Source organism: Erpetoichthys calabaricus, chromosome 17, assembly GCF_900747795.2.
Source record: "Erpetoichthys calabaricus chromosome 17, fErpCal1.3, whole genome shotgun sequence".
In the NCBI taxonomy this organism is placed as follows: Eukaryota; Metazoa; Chordata; class Cladistia; order Polypteriformes; family Polypteridae; genus Erpetoichthys; species Erpetoichthys calabaricus.
The window spans coordinates 52,129,957-52,151,086 of record NC_041410.2 but is presented as its reverse complement, the minus strand read 5'-3'; the positions used below and the strand labels follow the sequence as shown (position 1 = coordinate 52,151,086).

The 21,130-nt window shown below is 35.4% G+C and overlaps 1 protein-coding gene across 1 annotated transcript in view; it reads right to left on the bottom strand.

Moving 5' to 3' along the window:
• Window positions 1–1,240: 1,240 nt before the first annotated feature.
• The window catches only part of arih1 (ariadne ubiquitin-conjugating enzyme E2 binding protein homolog 1 (Drosophila)), a 245,209-nt gene continuing 225,319 nt past the window's right edge, over window positions 1,241–21,130 (bottom strand). Inside the window, exons 13-14 of the mRNA XM_028823941.2 lie at window positions 15,302–15,414; window positions 1,241–3,044 (exon numbers count right to left, since the gene is read on the bottom strand). Of these exons, the coding sequence (XP_028679774.1) occupies window positions 2,960–3,044; window positions 15,302–15,414 (198 nt within the window). The 3' untranslated portion in view covers window positions 1,241–2,959. The remainder of the gene's footprint in view (window positions 3,045–15,301; window positions 15,415–21,130) is intronic.

Here is a 21,130-nt window from a genome sequence, read left to right as displayed (position 1 = left end):
CTCAATAACGTCAGTCTGCAAAAGATTTACAAATTTGGTTCTATGATAAGAGCAGAATCAATAACATCTTATTTTCTGCATCACTAATCCTAGTCTACAATAAGGTATTCATTTGATATCAGTCCTACTTCTGTGAGGCTTTTTTCTTAATTTTGATTTGATATACTTTGTTAGTCCCAGAGGAAAAAATGGTCTTTTCACATGACCTGTCATGACATAATTGCTTTCAGCAATATCTCCATCTGAAATTCTAAATATCCATAACGGTAAAGGCAAATATTCCTTCAGATAGAATACAGAGCTGAAGGACATTGTATTCAAAAATTCATCATAATTTCAACAAAGCTGATACATGGTACCTTTTTGATATTACTGTACATAGTGCACAGGTGGTTAAATTGAGCTCATAAAATGTGTTTGCTCTGTCTTGTTGCTGTTTATCATCAGAAATTATTTTAGTTGTAGTAGGTTTTTACAGTATGTAATGAGTAAATCTTTACTGATTTCTTATCTATACTGAGTGAAAGAAATATCAAAAGAACCCACATGGCTACTAACATTGTGGTTAGAGGCATAGCTCTGTACAATATGAGCACTACAGAAAATGACAATAAAAATGCAAGAAGCCTATGATCATGAGCTTTAAGCCAAACAATAAGAAAATCAGTACAAAGTTTGAAATTAATGATTTTATACCTTTGACGACATATAAAATGTTTGTGTGTCCAAATGAAAAAGCTAAATTTCCCCTTGGGACAAATAAAGTACTATCTGTTATTAAATCCACAATGAACTGGTATCACGAAGCATATATTCCTGAGTCATAACATGACTATTTTTTCTCTTTTAGAATGAAAAAAATATGAATTATATTCTCAGGTATTCAGTAAGAGAAAAGCACAACCAAAAACAAAATATTTTTCCTCACTGTAATGCCTCAAAAAAGGATTGGTTTAGAAGACTATTAAGCAACATTTATTTTACATAATGTTTATTTTTATAGTACAGTCAAATAGTTTCACTATTTTCAAGATTTATTTTAATATTTTAACATATTAAACCACTAAGTTTGAGGCTTTCCTTTCTCAAAAAGTTTTGTTTTTCTCTCAAAAACCGAGAAAAAAAATTTATATATATCTATATATATATATATATGTATATTTATATCTATATATATATATATATATATATATATATATATATATATATATATATATATATATATTTATATACATATATATTGAAACTCACTCATACATAAACACACATTCTCCATCTCTCACTTTCATCACTCATGCAAACAAACCCAAATCATCTGTATTTTTTACAGAGTAATTCAGACTACTGCTCTGTAGAAAGTGACAGAGCTGTCAAAATTTAAAAAAAGAAAAAAATCACTGAGGCATATTATTGGAAAATTAATTTAAACGGACAGTTCTAAAATTAAAACTGTGACAAAGAGGCTGCAACTATTGTCTTCAAAAAATTGTTTGAAATAAAATGCTTCATTTTTGGTACGAAGCAAACAGAAGTTCTTGATCATCACTTCCATTACATGGTGTGTCCAAGGGATTTGTACAGAACAAGGGTAATAACTATTTCTTAAATAGGTTAACTTTTGTGCAGCCAGTTTAAGCATTACGATTCTTAACACCATGGTGAAATGTTTGAAAAAAAGCAGCATAAAAAGAGAAAAATGATGTTATTGACCCTAATACCATTAGTTCTTTCATTGTAAAACTTCAGCTTATCTTTGTAGTATAATCTTTTTTCTTTTTTGCAGTCAGTACTACAGAATCTTTAAACCATCGCTGTAGATACACACAATTTCTGCATAAAAACTTACACATTATTTGATATTAGTTGCACTTCATTTAAGTTGGACTTAAAATGTCCTTACTAAAAAATTCTGTATTCACTTTCAGATGTCTGAATGAGTTAAATCTTTAAAAGGTCTTTTACAATTGCAATGATAATTGCTGTAGGATGACTTTAAAAAGCCTGAGATTTTGCATATATTTTGTTAAATTTTAGGAAACTATATTAATACACCCTTATAAAAGACATTAAAACACACTCCTCGTCTAGGTCATGATGGTATTTGCAATACCAGGAATAGTGTAACTAACACAGATGCTGTTTTAAGAAAGACAAAGTCTGAAAGCTTTCCATCCCAAACACTTCTGAAGGACCAGAAATGCTAAAGGAGAAAACAGGGAGTGCATACCCATTATGCTCTGACTTGTACCCATACTTCCGCTTAGACACAATGTTAACATGAAAAGAATCAGGTTTTAAAAGGGAGGAAACAATTTAAGAAATTACACAGCAAATATACATCATCTTGAAGATTTTTAAAGAATAAATATTTTTTTGTAATTTAAAAATTATGCAAACACGTGCCACACTTGCTCTTTAACTCTCCATGCATATGCATTATTTACAATTTGAAAAATACTGATTTTTTTTCTTTTGTTGTCTGTAAGTCATATACAAATATTTACCCCTTAAATGTGTCCTTGTCATTAGCCAATCAACATTCACCAACTGAAAGGGGTTTAAAACCATGTACAACATACATGGTAAATCGAACATTGAAAGCTGTTCTGAAAACAAAATGTAAATCCATTTCCTACACATACAAAAATAAAATGGGAACAAAAAGGCTTCATTTTGAATATGGAAGCTAGGTTACAAGCTTGGAGGGTTTTTTCAGTGTCTTCTCACATTCTCCACTCTGCCGCTTACAATACTGTTATACAATTTGTATCCTGTTGTTTTGTAACTACTGTTTTATTACAATATAATTTACTTAAACTTTCCATTAAACAAAACAAAAAAGATGCAAGATTGGGTAGCAGACCAGCAGTGTCAACAATGTGTGACACTGAGTTTAATTGCATCAGCATTCTAGTTGGTAAAGTTAATCTCCAAAAGTTCATTGTAAGCGGAGTTATCTTCAATCTTCGATATATTCCCAAAGGTCTTTCTCATAGCCTTCATGCACATGTTGTAACAACACTCTTCGCCGACTCTCACAGTATCTATAAGGAACAAGATTGAATACATTAAATATGGCCATCTGCATATACTGTAACTTAATTTAAATGACACTGGCATAACAAATTGCTTTTCTGTAATTTATGCTTCGGCTGGTGTTACATTGGTGGTAAAAGCATATGTTGTGGGAACTCCCTACTGGGAAAAAATAATTTCACTGCAAAGTGCACTTGGTATAGAGCAGACATGTAAAATCTACACCTATTTAATAAAATTACAGTTGTTCATGTAAAGGTAGAATTTTTTTTTACCATCATAGAGCATGAAGGATGTCACTAAGAAGAAAAAGAAAATCATTCAGAAGCAGATAGAGAAGATGTACAATAAAGGCAGAGTAAAGCTGTTGTCCTCTGCTTGGGCTGTTCCAGTCATTTTAGTGTTGTAAAATAAAGTGCCATATTGCCTTTTTTTTTTGGCATGGCTTATGATATTTCCACTACAGTTCCAGATCTGTTTTAAAACCTAATATCACATGTCGTGTCTATGTCAAATTGGAATTCTTTAGAAGAGTTTATCTAAGGTAAGTGAACTTCTATCCAGTATGTACAATCCATGTAACGGAAAATAACTTCACAGGTCCTGAAGAGTTCAGAAAAAATCATCACTTCTATTTGTTGAGATAACATGAGCAGGGTACAAGAGCAAATATCATTATTGCTTTGTGCGTTAGGTTCTGAGGCCAATGCTGCTTGGGCACCCTTGTTGCTAGGGTAAAGCCAGCAAACATTATTTGGATATATAGATTTCTAGTTGCTGGTGTTACTTAGGATGTTACATATGTCTTTAGATTTAATAAAATTAACACTTGAAATTTAACATGAAGCTAAACTTAAAGAACAGAAGCTCCATTTATTTATTTGACTTTTACATGCCAGTATCTACACATTCAGCACTATCAAACTGTTTGTGATGTAACACAAATAGCAAAAGTTGGCTTGGAGATACTTGTAAACCACAGAACGATTTACCTATTCAATAACCAACAGACCAGAAGTAAACCTTATGATGGAACTTAAATGCTAGCTCTGAATGAGTAGCCTTTCATTTGGAAATTCGTTAAACAAGAATTAAATATGGGTAATTTAATTCATAAGACATCAAGAAACATAAGATGGCTTTGTTCATACATTGTGTTTTGAATAGAATTATTGTGCACTAAATACAGAGTCACTTAGATGCATATGTTCAGTAACTGTTACAGCCCCAACTCAACTTCCTTGGGCATGTGGTATTGGCTAAAGTTTGATCAGATCATAATCTCCAGTGTTAGTTTTAATAACATATGTACAAATCTCAGACATACTAAATACAACTAAAATTAACTTTGATTGGAGAGCAACTATATTGAGGAGCCCTGTTTCTTTCCCCACAAATTATCCTTATACTGCCATAATTTTTAATTTTTTTTTCATTATAGTGATTGAAGCTGATACTTTAAATGACAAAGCCTTGTATATTAAAATCAAAGAGCACAAAGAACATTCTAAATCGCTAGAAGGTCACATTGTTACTACAGGACGGTATAAAAAGTAGTTCCCAAAGATAATAAAAGAAAAAACAAGGTGCCAGAAAGACAAGTCAAGTTATTGTGAGTGTGTACGAGGGTTTCCTAAAGCCAAAATAAATAAACAACCACCTGTGGTATGGCCATATTGTGGAGCTAGATGAGAGCTTAGAATAGTGAGATGGCATACAGTGGTGTGAAAAACTATTTGCCCCCATCCTGATTTCTTATTCTTTTGCATGTTTGTCACACAAAATGTTTCTGATCATCAAACACATTTAACCATTAGTCAAATATAACACAAGTAAACACAAAATGCAGTTTTTAAATAATGGTTTTTATTATTTAGGGAGAAAAAAAATCCAAACCTACATGGCCCTGTGTGAAAAAGTAATTGCCCCCTTGTTAAAAAATAACCTAACTGTGGTGTATCACACCTGAGTTCAATTTCCGTAGCCACCCCCAGGCCTGATTACTGCCACACCTGTTTCAATCAAGAAATCACTTAAATAGGAGCTGCCTGACACAGAGAAGTAGACCAAAAGCACCTCAAAAGCTAGACATCATGCCAAGATCCAAAGAAATTCAGGAACAAATGAGAACAGAAGTAATTGAGATCTGTCAGTCTGGTAAAGGTTATAAAGCCATTTCTAAAGCTTTGGGACTCCAGCGAACCACAGTGAGAGCCATTATCCACAAATGGCAAAAACATGGAACAGTGGTGAACCTTCCCAGGAGTGGCCGGCCGACCAAAATTACCCCAAGAGCACAGAGACGACTCATCCGAGAGGTCACAAAAGACCCCAGGACAACGTCTAAAGAACTGCAGGCCTCACTTGCCTCAATTAAGGTCAGTGTTCACGACTCCACCATAAGAAAGAGACTGGGCAAAAACGGCCTGCATGGCAGATTTCCAAGACGCAAACCACTGTTAAGCAAAAAGAACATTAGGGCTCGTCTCAATTTTGCTAAGAAACATCTCAATGATTGCCAAGACTTTTGGGAAAATACCTTGTGGACTGATGAGTCAAAAGTTGAACTTTTTGGAAGGCAAATGTCCCGTTACATCTGGCGTAAAAGGAACACAGCATTTCAGAAAAAGAACATCATACCAACAGTAAAATATGGTGGTGGTAGTGTGATGGTCTGGGGTTGTTTTGCTGCTTCAGGACCTGGAAGGCTTGCTGTGATAGATGGAACCATGAATTCTACTGTCTACCAAAAAATCCTGAAGGAGAATGTCCGGCCATCTGTTCGTCAACTCAAGCTGAAGCGATCTTGGGTGCTGCAACAGGACAATGACCCAAAACACACCAGCAAATCCACCTCTGAATGGCTGAAGAAAAACAAAATGAAGACTTTGGAGTGGCCTAGTCAAAATCCTGACCTGAATCCAATTGAGATGCTATGGCATGACCTTAAAAAGGCGGTTCATGCTAGAAAACCCTCAAATAAAGCTGAATTACAACAATTTTGCAAAGATGAGTGGGCCAAAATTCCTCCAGAGCGCTGTAACAGACTCATTGCAAGTTATCGCAAACGCTTGATTGCAGTTATTGCTGCTAAGGGTAGCCCAACCAGTTATTAGGTTCAGGGGGCAATTACTTTTTCACACAGGGCCATGTAGGTTTGGATTTTTTTTTCTCCCTAAATAATAAAAAACACCATTTACAAACTGCATTTTGTGTTTACTTGTGTTATATTTGACTAATGGTTAAATGTGTTTGATGATCAGAAACATTTTGTGTGACAAACATGCAAAAGAATAAGAAATCAGGAAGGGGGCAAATAGTTTTTCACACCACTGTATATTACATCACACCACCTTTTTCCAAAGCTATTTTATACCAGTGAAGTATAAGAAATTACAGTGGCTTGTTGTACGACAGTGCCAAGAAGAATTCTGTAAAGGTGTGAAAATTTTAACCCAAACCCATCCATACATGCTGAGGCTGAATCCAAACCCATTCACTGCCCTCAAGATTTAACTGATTCCATTCCTAATCTCACACATTTGATTTTGACTGCTTAAATTTTCCTTCAGTACCTCTTGTTAATTCATACTTGTTTATAGTAAAAAAAAAATAGAACACCTTTGTTTTATATATATATATGTGTGTGTGTGTGTGTGTGTGTGTGTGTGTATATAATTTTTTCATTTGCATGTCACCCTATAATGGCAGAACTGAACTCAAAGTATGAACCAATGCTAAGAAGAGTGTCATTACAGCATGGAACACTTGCACATGCAGAGAGCCAATTTATGTTGTTTTTCTGATAGCTTCAGAAACCAGACAAAACCAGGCTGTTCTTTGAAGTTTAGAACCAGGCACTCACAGACTGGTTCTAAATACTGGTATCAGTGGAAAGTGGAAATTGAGGGTCACCAATAAATATTAACACAAGAATCCCTGAAGCCTATGGACAAAACTCGTAATCCAGGGCCACCTTAAATTACTTCGTACCTCTCCATTAGTGTATTTTGTTTTGTAAATGTGTCGATCAACACGAGCAGCAAGCAGACTGCTATCCCATCCCCCCACCGCCATAGCTCAACTCGGGCAAAAAATGCTCCCAATCAAGGCTCTTTATCTGGGTGTGAGGTGCCTGGAATTGTATAGTGTAAATAATATTTCGTTATTTGGAACACATGCATTTCATGTGTGTTCCATGTCTACAATGATCTACGTAAATGTAGGATGACAGGAAATGCGAGGCAAGAAATGTTGAACACATAGCTAAAACAAACTTTTTTCATGTTATAGTACTAATGACAAAATTTTTTGACATGAAGTGTATAATGTGTGAAGACTTAAGTCCAAATATCAAATAAACACTTTCATAAAAGGTACACGTATAATAAAACAAGTGTGCTTTTATTCAAGAATATAATCGAAGGAAAAGAAATTGGTTCAGGATTCGACGCTGACATGACTGCTTGGATGGTACAGTGGTAAGATCTGCTGACTCATAATCAAGAGGTTGCTGGTTTGATTCCGGGTGGTTACTAGAATTACTGTTTTGAGTATTGAACTGCTCTTACTGTTACTATTGCAGAATAAAAACACATTTCACTTGAGTCTTTAACAGCCGGTGTAAATTTATGGTACTTGTAAAGATTAGTGTTTTTTTTTTTAATTCAGTTTTATTCTTTCAGTCACGTTCACGCTCCCCCCAATCTAACACTGCAATTTTCAAATAAAGACATGCTATAACAGAGGTGAACTCAGATGAGGGTTCTACATTGGAGAAAGAGAACTTAAGCTCTCCCCGCAAGAAACGTCTGCTCACACATAAGAACAACTCAGTTGCACCAGGCATAAGGGGCGAAAGATGGCACTATTTGGATGCAGCAAGTGGTCGGGCATCATCCTGCCACTGAATCTGACACATGCATGTCCTTCAACAAAACAGTAGGGCATTCCGAGCTAACCAAGGTATCGTGCAAAACTCTGTTTACCATTATGTTTCTTGATGGTCTTTATATGAAAAACATTTATATGTTACTTATATAAAAGCCACATCGAATGTTGTTTACCTATATTTATTTACTTATCTTCCTACAGCGAAAAGTCAAAGTAGACTGCAGAGCTTCCTGTGTTTGATCGACATAGGCATGCTGACAAAGTACATGTACAATGTCACTCTTTATTCAGGAAAAGATCCCAGTCGTCCCACGGGAGAAAGACTTTCTGAGACAAAGGTCATAAAGCTTATGAAACCATTTCTGGACAAAGGCAGAACCATAACAACAGATGCGTAAAGTGCAACAAGAGCTTCCACCTGCAGCTAAAGTCATTCGTGTACTGAAGTAGCATTTCACATGTACTTTGTCAGCATGCCCATGTCAGTCAAACACAGGAAGCTCTGCAGTCTACTTGTGACTTTACACTGTAGGAAGATAAGCAGAGTAAATAAATCAAGGTAAATAGGTAAATAACATTTGATCTGGCTTTTATACAAGTAACATATAAATGTTTTTTATATAAAGACCATCATAAAACATAATCACAAACAAAACTTTGCACAATACCTTGGCGAGCACTGTAAGCCCTGCTGTTTTGATGAAGGACATGCGTGTGTCAGATTCACTTGCAGGATGATGCCCAATCTGTTGCTGCATCCAAACGGTGAAATCTTTCGCCTTTACACTTGGTGTAGCTGCGTTGTTCTTCTGTGTGACTGGACGTTTCTTGCAGGGAGGGCTTCTGTTCTCTTTCTCCAATGTAGAACCCTCATCCGAGTTTACCTCTGTTATAGCACATCTTTATTGAAAACAGAAGTGTCAGATTGGGGGGAGCGTGAACGTGACTGAGAGAAAAAAAAACTGAATAAAAAAAAAACAAAACACGCTAACCTTTACAAGTACCATTAATTTACACGGGCTGTTACAGACTCAAATCAAATATATGTTTTTATTCTATAATAGTAACAATAAGAGCAGCTCACTACTCAAAACAGGACTAAAAGTTGATGTAAAGCAGATCATTGATATTGGTCTATCAGACCATTTTCTTTTACTATTTAATATAGAAATATTGATAGAAAACATTCATGAGAAGCATATTTTAAAAAAACGCTTCGTTGATTCATCAGCAGCTTTAAAATTTACAAACATTCTAAGCAACCAGTCCGTTTATAGTGCTAACTATAATACTGAGGATAATGTAAATAGTAAGGCAGAAAAATGTAATACTAAGGTGAGAGCTGCTGTTGACATAATTGCACCTGAAAAGACAGTTAAAAAATCTTCTAGCATTGTTATACCATGTAAGACCCAAAGAGTGTCTGATTTAAAGAGAACATGGCGTAGAGCTGAGCGTAAATGGAGAAAAACTAACTATCCACTATGAGATACTGAAGGTTAAAATAACATAATACAATAACACAGTCTGTCTTGAGAGGCGCTACTATTTCTCTAGAATTATAAATAACAATGCTAGTAATCCCAGAATCTTATTCTCTACGATTGATTGTCTGCTAAACCCAGGTAACTCAAAGGAATGCCTCCAAAATACTTCCAGTGAAACTTGAGGCTATTGCTGTATTTTTCAATCAAAAAATTAATGATATTAGAAATAATATAGTATATCTCCCCAACACTGCGGATCCTCTTAAACCCCAGTACTCCGTTATAAACAAATTAAATTCTTTCACCAGGATAGATTTACCTGATTTACATAAAATAATTTCTCAGCGGAGACACTCCACCTGTGTCCTTGACCCAATACCAACAAGTATCGGGCGTGCTAATTGATAGTATTCTTGACATTGTAAACTTGTCATTAGATACGGGGGTCTTCCCAGACTGTCTTAAGACTGCTGTAGTTAACCCCTACTCAAGAAAAAATAATCTTGACCCCTCTGCTTTTGAAACTTTTAGACCCACTTCTAACATGCCTTTCTTAAGTAAAATTTTAGATAAGTCAGTCATTATGCAGCTAAATGACCACCTCAATAAACATGCTATTCCTGATAAGTTTCAGTCGGGTTTTAGAACAAATCACAGTACAGAAACTGCACTCGTTAAAGTAGTAAATGACTTCCGGGTAAATGCAGACAGAGGCCATTTATCTGTTCTCATCCTCTTAGATCTGAGTGCCGCATTTGACACCATTGATCACAATATTCTTAGAAATCGCCTTAGTCAATGGGTGGTCTTCTCTGGCAGTGTCTTAAGTTGGTTTTAATCCTACCTTGCAGGTAGAAAATTCTTTGTTAGTTGTGGCAATTACAACTCAAAGATACATGATATTCTATATGGTGTTCCACAAGGCTCTATCCTGGGTCTGCTGCTCTTTTCGATCTACATGCTTCTGTTAGGTCAGGTTATCTTGGGGCATAACGTGAGTTACCACAGCTATGCTGATGACACGCAGCTGTATTTATCAATAGTGCCTGACGACCCTGACTCTGTTGTTTCACTAACACAATGTCTTACTTGTGTTTCTAAATGGATGAATAGTAAGAAAACAGAATTGGCAATAATGGATATAATGAGGTTATTAGAAACAAACTTGATGTATTAGGATTAAAAGTCAGGACGGAGGCAAAGAATTTAGGGGTAACTGTTGACTGTAACCTGAATTTTAAATCACATATTAATCAGATCACTGGGACAGCATTTTTTCACTTAAGAAACATAGTAAAAGTTAGACCTCTTATATCATTGAAAGATGCCGAGAAATTAGTTCACGTTTTTGTTTTCAGTCAACTAGATTAATGTAACGCACTCCTCTCAGGACTACCCAAAAAAGACATAAATCGTTTGCAACTAGTGCAGAATGCAGCTTATAGAATCCTAACTAGGAAAAGAAAATCCGAGCACATTTCTCCAGTTTTAATGTCACTACACTGGTTACCTGTGTCATTCAGAATTGACTTTAAAATACTGCTTATTGTTTACAAAGCCTTAAATAATCTTGCTTCATCTTATATATTTGTGAATTTCCCCTTGGGATTAATAAAGTATGTATGTATGTATGTATGTATCTATCTATCTAACGGAATGTCTGACACCTTATATTCCAAATCGTAACCTTAGATCCTCAAATGAGTGTCTGCTTAGAATTCCAAGAGCTAAACTTAAAAGAAGTGGTGAGGAGGCCTTCTGCTGTTATGCACCTAAAATCTGGAATAGCCTGTCAATACGAATTTGCCAGGCTAATACAGTGGAGCACTTTAAAAAACTGCTAAAAACACATTACTTTAACATGGCCTTCTCATAACTTCAATTTAGTTTAATCCTGATGCTCTGTAAATTCAATTAATTATCATAACTATTCATGGTGGCTCTAAAATCCTCACTAACCCCTACTCTCTCTTCTGTTTCTTTTCCCGGTTTTCTGTGGTGCCGACCTGCGCCACCACCACCTTATCAAAGCACCATGATGTTCCTAAATTGATGGATTAAAAGCCAGAAGTTTACATGACCATCATCATCAAGTCCTTCCATGAGAACCCTAAATACAAATGTTCATTTATGTTAGGTAGAATGCCCAGAGGGGGCTGGGCGGTCTCAGGGTCTGGAACCCCTGCAGAATTTTTTTTTCTCCAGCCTTGTGGAGTTTTTTTGTTTTTTCTGTCCTCCCTGGCCATCGGACCTTACTCTTATTCTATGTTAATTAGTGTTGTCTTTTTTTATTATTTTTACTTTGTTTTTTTTTCTCTTTTCTTCATCATGTAAAGCACTTTGAGCTACATTATTGGTATGAAAATGTGCTATATAAATAAATGTTGTTGTTGTAATTCTAGGAAGCACAAGGAATCAAACTGGCAAACTCCTGATTATCTATCTGCCAGCAGTTCTTACCGCTGCACCACCCAAGCGGTCATGTCAGCGTCGTAACCTAACCAGATTTCTTTTTCTTCAGTTATAGTCTTGAATAAAAGCGCACGTTTTGTTATACGTGTACCTTTTGTGAAAGTGTTTATTTGATATTTGGACTTAAGTCTTCACACATTATACACTTCATGTCAAAAAAATGTTGTCATTAGTACTATAACATGAAAAAAGTTTGTTTTAGCTATGTGTTCAACATTTCTTGCCTCGCATTTCATGTCATCCTACATTTACGTAGATCGTTGTAGACATGGAACACACATGAAATGCACATGTTCCAAATAACAAATTATTATTTACACTATACAATTCCAGGCACCTCACACCCAGATAAAGAGCCTTGAGTTGGGAGCACTTTTTGCCAGAGCCCCAAGTGTTTATTTGATATTTGGACTTCATTATACCCTTCATGTCAAAATTTTGTCATTAGTACTATAACATGAAAAAAGTTTGTTTCAACATTTCTTGCCTTGCATTTACTGTCATCCTACATTTACATATATTGTTGTGGACACGGAACAGAAATTAAATGCATGTGCTCCAATAACAATATATTATTTACCCTATACAACTCCAGGTACCTCACACCCAGATAAACAAACTTGTACTGGGAGAACGTTTTGCCCGAGTTGAGCTGCATCGGTGGGGGAATGTGATAGCAGGCTGCTTGCTTTGATTAACACATTTGCAAAACAAAAGACGCTAATGGAGAGGTGCAAAGGAATTTAAGGTGGCCCTGGATTACGAGTTGTTTCGTAGGCTTCATGGATTCTAGTGTTAACTGCCTGCCTTATGAACCATGTGTAAAACCCGTTTTCCAGTTTTTGGGTAGCAAAAGCCAATGTCTCCATCACAGAGTGTAAGGTAAGAACCAACCTTGGGTATGACATTATTATATCATAGAGACCTCTCAAGTACATACCTATATTTCCCTGGGACAATTCACCCAACAACCACATGTATTTTAGATATGGTATGAAACTGTAGTATCCAGTGAAAATCCAGACAAAATGGCAAGAATGCAGTAAACTGCACAGAAAGAGTACCTGGGCTGGTATTTGAAATCAAGACCCTGGAAGTGTGACACTTTATTCTTTCAGTTTCAAATATGGTGCACCCATGCATTCATTTACATTCTGAACCTGCTTATTATGGTTTAGTGTTTCGTGAAGTTGGCTTCTATCCCAGCAGCACTGAGCTTAAGGCAGGAATAAGCTATGGACAGGACATCATGGTATTATTGAGCTGCCTATTTAACTTGCTTAAATGGTCATGAAGCTTTTCTCCTACAACAAAAGGCATGTTTATAAAATGAAAAATCTATAGGCAATTAGGTAGAAACTGGACTCTAGTCTCCAGGGTAATGATCAAGTGGCACTAACCACTGTGCCCTTGTTCCACACTACACTTATTATCTAGCAAACAATTTAGCAGTTTTATCAGTGTCCAGCTATTCTTTTCAAAATACTTTACTAAATAATAGGAGTAACATAATGCAGTACCAAAGTCCACTCCAAGCCGTCAAAAAAAAATGCAAACAGTTGTATAAGCTGACCAGGAATAAATCAAACAATATAAGACATATTTGATTTAATATACAATAAGACTATATACAGTATATATGCCAAGAGAATAAAAGGTTATGTTGAGGATGTCCCATCAGTGGTGCTAAACAAATTTTGAACATCTGGAGCAAACTCAGACATGCACTAAATATTTGTTTGTATAATTTAGCAGTGTGTCAAATAATATTAACTAGGTCTTGTGGCAAAAAAAAAAAAAACCTTAAAATTTATTAAGAATTGCAGCTTGCAAGTTTCATCTTTAGTATGTCACCCTTAAAAGCTATTTAAATCTTTTCTTTGATTTTCATCAAAGTATTGTGCTTTCTATAAACAAATGACCTCTGAGTTTCAACTGTTACTTATTTTTTAATATACTTCTGATAGTACAATTGTGCTCTATAATTTCATCGCAGGAATAGTTTCATAGTGAAAGCCAAACTCTATTAACTCTGAAAATTTTGAGAAATGTAAAAATCATAGTGTCTTACAGTTACACTGATTTGAACAAATGGAGAATTGCTTCAGTGTGATACATCCTAAAAATACTTTGGGTTTTCTGATTGTTCCCTGCCTGTGGTTAACAAATATTAACCAAGATTGTTTTTCATCTTGACTATGAAATTATGTTTATTTCTGACTACATGAATGACACACACAGGCGAGAACAACAATTTAGGATACTTTTATATAAACCATTTCATACTGCAGAGGGTGCAGACCTATAAATACCTAGGAGTGCAGCTGGACGATAAATTAGACTGGACTGCCAATACTGATTCTCTGTGCAAGAAAGGACAGAGCCGCCTGTACTTCCTTAGAAGACTGGCATCCTTCAACATCTGCAGTAAGATGCTGCAGATGTTCTATCAGATGGTTGTGGCGAGTGCCCTCTTCTACGCAGTGGTGTGCTGGGGAGGCAGCATTAAGAAGAAGGATGCCTCACGCCTGGACAAACTGGTGAGGAAGGCAGGCTCTATTGTTGGCATAGAGCTGGACGGTCTGACATCCGTAGCAGAGCAACGGGCACTCAGCAGGCTCCTATCAATTATGGAGAATCCACTACATCCATTAAACAGTGTCATCTCCAGACAGAGGAGCAGTTTCAGTGACAGACTGCTGTCACTGTCCCTGCTCCACTGACAGACTGAGAAGATCATTCCTCCCCCAAACTATGCGACTCTTCAATTCCACCAGAGGGGGTAAACGTTGAACATTATTCAAGTTATTGTCTGTTTTTTTATCTGCATTTTTTATTACTCTTTAATTTAATATTTTTGCTGCTGGAATATGTGAATTTCCCCCTGGGATTAATAAAGTATCTATCTATCTATCTATCTATCTATCTATCTATCTATCTATCTATCTATCTATCTATCTATCTATCTATCTATCTATCTAAGATAAACAGAACAAATATTTTGTAGATGAAATGCTGTATTTATTTTGTGGATATTCTTAAGCATGAAGTACTGAAGTGACATAGTATTTTTTTCTGCATTGTAATAATGGGTCAAATATTTTATTGCTGGTTATATGCTGCAGAATACTGTGCTAAAGATAACATTTCCAGTTGGATCACACTGTGGTTTAGCCATATAGGAACTTTAAATTAAAGAAGCTGAAAGGAAAAAAAACAACTTGCCAAAATGAAAACATTAATGATTCAGCAACTACAATAAAGTCTGAATATAACACATGAAACAAAATGAAAACACAAAATATAACATTAGACTTAACTGGAAGTAGCTAGAAAAAAAAAATTAAAAACTTACAAGAATTTGTAAAAAAAAAAAAAAAAAATACATTTTACAAACTATGCAATATGCATACCTATACTTATCTTGGACTTTCTGTTTTATGTCTTGTAGGGAATCCTGTGAAATATCACGCTCCAAATATCCAGACAACACCTCTGTGGCATTTTCTAGATCTGCCTGATTATTCTATAAACAAACAATATTCACAGTCACAGATTTTATAAATAAATAAATAAATAAATAATTTTTATCATGTCAAACTATGAGCCATGAATGTTACTAACTAGGAGAAATACACCAGATATCAATTATTAATGTTAAACAAAAACATTGAATTTTGTATACCCCAAATCACCTACTCTCAAAGGCCTACATGAATTAATTTCACTCCACAAACTTGCATTGATAGCGATGTCAAGGGCAGCTACAGTCATATGAAAAAGTTTGGGAACCCCTCTTAATTATTTGGATTTTTGTTTATCATTGGCTGAGCATTCAAAGTAGCAACTTCCTTTTAATATATGACATGCCTTATGGAAACAGTAGTATTTCAGCAGAGACATTAAGTTTATTGGATTAACAGAAAATATGCAATATGCATCATAACAAAATTAGACAGGTGCGTAAATTTGGGCACCCCAACAGAGATATTACATTAATACTTAGTTGAGCCTCCTTTTGTAAATATAACAGCCTCTTGACGCCTCCTATAGCCTTTGAGGAGTGTCTAGATTCTGGATGGAGGTATTTTTGACCATTCTTCCATACAAAACCTCTCCAGTTCAATTAAATTTGATGGCTGCCAAGCATGGACAGCCTGCTTCAAATCATCCCATAGATGTTCGATGATATTCACAGTCAGGGGACTGTGATGGCCATTCCAGAACATTGTACTTCTCCCTCTGCATTAATGCCTTTGTAGATTTCGAACTGTGTTTTGGGTCATTGTCTTGTTGGAATATCCAACCTCTGCGTAACTTCAACATTGTGACTGATGCTTCAACATTATCCTGAAGAATTTGTTGATATTGGGTTGAATTCATCTGACCCTCGACTTTAACAAGGGCCCCAGTCCCTGAACTAGCCACACAGCACGATGGAACCTCCACCAAATATGACAGCAGGTAGCAGGTGTTCTTCTTCCGCCATGCAAAGCGCTTTTTGTTATGACCAAATAACTCAATTTTTGTCTCATCAGTCCAAAGTGCTTTGTTCCAAAATGGCTTGTCTAAATGAGCATTTGCATACAACAAGCGACTGTTTGTGGCATGAGTGCAGAAAGGGCTTCTTTCTCATCACCCTGCTATACAGATGTTCTTTGTGCAAATTGTGCTGAATTGTAGAACGATGTACTGATACGCCATCTGCAGGCAAGATATTCTTGCAGGTCTTTCTTTGGAGGTGATCTGTGGGTTGTCTGTAACCATTCTCACAATCCTGCGCATATGCCGCTCCTGTGTTTTTCTTGGCCTGCCAGACCTGGGTTTAACAGCAACTGTGCCTGTGGCCTTCCATTTCCTGATTACATTCCTTACAGTTGAAACTGACAGTTTAAACCTCTGAGATAGCTTTCTGTAGCCTTCCCCTAAACCATGACACTGAACAATCTTTGTTTTCAGATCTTTTGAGAGTTGCTTTGAGGATCCCATGCTGTCACTCTTCAGAGGAGAGTCAAAGGGAAGCACAATTTGTAACTGACCACCTTAAATACCTTTTCTCATGATTGGACACTCCTGTCTATGAAGTTCAAGGCTTAATGAGCTAATCCAACCAATTTGGTGTTGCAAGTAATCAGTATTGAGCAGTTACATGCATTCAAATTAGCAAAATTACAAGGGTGCCCACATTTTTGCACAGCCATTTTTTCACATTTGATTTAATTTCATACAACTAAATACTGCTTCACTAAAAATCTTTGTTCGGAAAACATCACAGTAACTCAGATGTTCCTAGGAAATGAAAGACATACCACTGATATCTTTTTTGTTGAAAGTAGAGTAAATTATTATGCAGGCTGAGAGGGGTTCCCAAACTTTTTCATATGACTGTACATGTGGCCCAATGCTGCCAAGTACAAAAATGTTATTTTCATTCAGAAGGACAATCACGTGCTTGGCAAAAATTTTAAAAACAGACTATAAACATAATATCAGACATCTCCAATGTATTATATAAACATTTTTAATACACAGTAAGAGATATTCTTAGTGAAATAAAACACATTACTAATTTGCGGAAAGAAAAAGTAGATGGGAAAATAATGCAGCTGAAATTAGTGTGGTAGGAACGCTACAAATTATTAAACATTTGAACTGTCTTGATTGCAAAGTATACTATGATCTTACAGCATATGGAGTGACAGTGTTAATATATTGAGGAAAGAGAATAACACCACCAAGAAAACAGGGAAAAGATGCAAATAAGAAGTATTACAACAAAAACCTTAGTGATTTTCATGCATATTTACATGCACAAATAGGTAATAAGGTACATAAATCAAGAATTGAACCTTATAACAAATTATTTACACAAAAATGCAATGTGCACAGATTGCATTTATGCAAAGCCTTTAAATGTGTTAGAAGTATGTTTGTGTTACTTATTTGAAGTAATGTTTACAAAATACCACATTAATTTTTTTAATCTGAATGTTATTTAATGTTTGTTTTAATATTTTATGTATATGTAATACTTATTCAATTAACATTTAATAACATTTGTAACATTTCATTGTACTATCTTAGTAAAAGTATATCAATGTAAAACAATTGTTAACCAGATTTAAATTACGCTTTACAGATCTTTACTCTTACCTTTTACAAAAGACTTCACTATTACAGTATTAATGAATAAATGTGTATTTACTTATTTAAAGAGCCTCTGAAAAAAGTGAAATTTCTCCCTGCAGACAAAAAAAGTTCATTCTTTCTTTCTATCTAAAATTTCTACTATTTATATCAATTTAAAGATTTTAATGTACACAGACTTGTAATTTATATACTTTAGCACAGTTGTATAATATATTGTATTGGGTATTGAAAATGGTATGAAACTTCAATACTTTTCTTAGTATCAGATTGACGTTTGTAATTTTGGTACCATGATAACCCTATAATGGACTAATGTAGCCATTTAAATATAAATGGCCATCACATTAATAAATGATGCTTATTACTATTTATTTTTAATGCATCAGTGACACATTTTCATAGTTCTATATTAATTGCCAGGACATAAAGAAAAGATTGATGGAGAACTAAATGTTCCTGGGCAATAACATTTCCAAAAATCTGAAAGAGGAATTCAGTTCATTCATTATAATCACGAAAGCTCAACAGAAGGCCTTTTTTTTTTGAGACAGTTAAAGGTTGGGATGCCACAGGAAGGTAGAGTAGTGTGTACCGCTTCTAAAATCACAGGCTGCTGCCTTGTTTCGATGGAGTAATTCTTCTGTTCCCGACTAAAAATCTTTAAAGATCTGATACAAGTTATTGAACTCAACTCATGTTATGCCCTTGTTTTCCTTTTCCTTATAAAAAGATAGTCCAATATGCCATAATCTGTATTGTACAGAGCAATCCTACTGTAAAATCGACTTCTCACAATTCACATTTGGGGGAACTCACCTAGAACATTAAACATCAAATTATGCAAATCAAAAAAAAGAGCAAGATAAGGCACAATAAGCCAGAAAAAATCCAACGATGTTACTATATGAAATAAAGCAGGCAATACAATAAAACAGTGTAAGTGGGGAGAAAATTACAATTGAGAAAATACGAGTAAGTAGTAAAAGATGGTTGGAAAAAATCTAGCAAGCAGATTATTGAAAAGAACAGAAAACCACCAATAAATAGATGAATTAGTAGAGAAGTGTTAGAAGCCACAAAATAAGGAACAATTTAGAAGTAACTGTTAACAGACTACAAGCATTTCTGAATACAGTTGGGATAAATGATACTACAGGATGGCATGAATACAATTTAGGATGAATACAGTGAAATACAACACATAGTTGTGCTTGAAAGTTTGTGAACCCTTTAGAATTTTCTATATTGCTGCATAAATATGACCTAAAACATCATCAGATTTTCAGTCAAGTCCTAAAAGTAGATAAAGAGAAACCAGTTAAATAAATGAGACAAAAATATTATATTTGGTCATTTATTTATTAAGGAAAACGATCGAATATTATATATTTGTGAGTGGCAAAAGTATGTGAACCTTTGCTTTCAGTATCTGGTGTGACCTCCCCTTTGCAGCAATAATTGCAACTAAACGTTTCCGGTAACTGTTGATCAGTCCTGCACACCGGCTTAGAGGAATTTTAGCCCATTCCTCTGTACAGAACAGGTTCAACTCTGGGATGTTGGTGGGTTTCCTCACATTAACTGCTCGCTTCAGGTCCTTCCACAACATTTCGATTGGATTAAGGTCAGGACTTTGACTTGGCCATTCCAAAACATTAACTTTATTCTTCTTTAACCATTCTTTGGTAGAACGACTTGTGTGCTTAGGGTCGTTGTCTTGCTGCATGACCCACCTTATCTTGAGATTCAGTTCATGGACAGATGTCCTGACATTTTCCTTTAGAATTCTCTGATATAATTCAGAATTCATTGTTCCATCAATGAAGGCAAGCCGTCCTAGCCCAGATGCAGCAAAACAGGCCCAAACCATGATACTACCACCACGTTTCACAGATGGGATAAGGTTCTTATGCTGGAATGCAGTGTTTTTCTTTCTCCAAACATAACGCTTTTCATTTAAACCAGAAAGTTCTATTTTGGTCTCATACGTCCACAAAACATTCTTCCAATAGCCTTCTGGTTTTGTCCACGTGATCTTTAGCAAACAGCAGAAGAGCGGCAATGTTTTTTTTGGAGAGGAGTGGCTTTCTCCTTGCAACCCTGCCATGCACACCATTGTTGTTCAGTGTTCTCCTGATGGTGGACTCATGAACATGAACATTAGCCAATGTGAAAGAGGCCTTCAGTTGCTTAGAAGTTACCATGGGGTCCTTTGTGACCTCTCCGGCTATTACACGCCTTGCTCTTGGAGTAATCTTTGTTGGTCGATCACTGACTGTGGATTGGTGGAGTCCAAACTCTTTAGAGATGATTTTGTAACCTTTTCCAGCCTGAGCATCAACTCCTCTTTTTCTGAGGTCCTCAGAAATCTCCTTTGTTCGTGCCATGATACACTTCCACAAACATGTGTTGTGAAGAGCAGACTTTGATAGATCCCTGTTCTTTAAATAACACAGGGTGCACACTCACACCTGATTGTCATCCCATTGATTGAAAACACCCGACTCTAATTTCACCTTCAAACTAACTGCTAATCCTAGAGGTTCACATACTTTTGCCACTCACAAATATGTAATATTCGATCGTTTTCCTCAATAAATAAATGACCAAGTATAATATTTTTGTCTCATTTGTTTAACTGGTTTCTCTATCTACTTTTAGGACTTGAGTGAAAATCTGATGATGTTTTAGGTCATATTTATGCAGAAATATAGAAAATTCTAAAGGGTTCACAAACTTTCAAGCACAACTGTAGGTCATCATGCCAATTACACAAAAAAGGATATACAGGGTTTATAGTATTTTATAATATTAATCAAATTCACACTTAATTACATGTTTATAATTAAGTGCTTTTCTTAGTTAAAAAAAAAAAAGCATTCCAACAGTAGTTATGCCAATATCCGATTATAAAAAGTATGTCTCTCCTATTAAAAATATGTAAAAATACTACCAACTTACTCAATTTTCTAGGTATCCTTTATAAATCATGTTAAAATAATGGAATACAAACTTAATTCAAAATATCCATTCCTATATATTCAAAACAGCCAATCTTATTTACATTTTCGACACTTGTGACACAAATAACA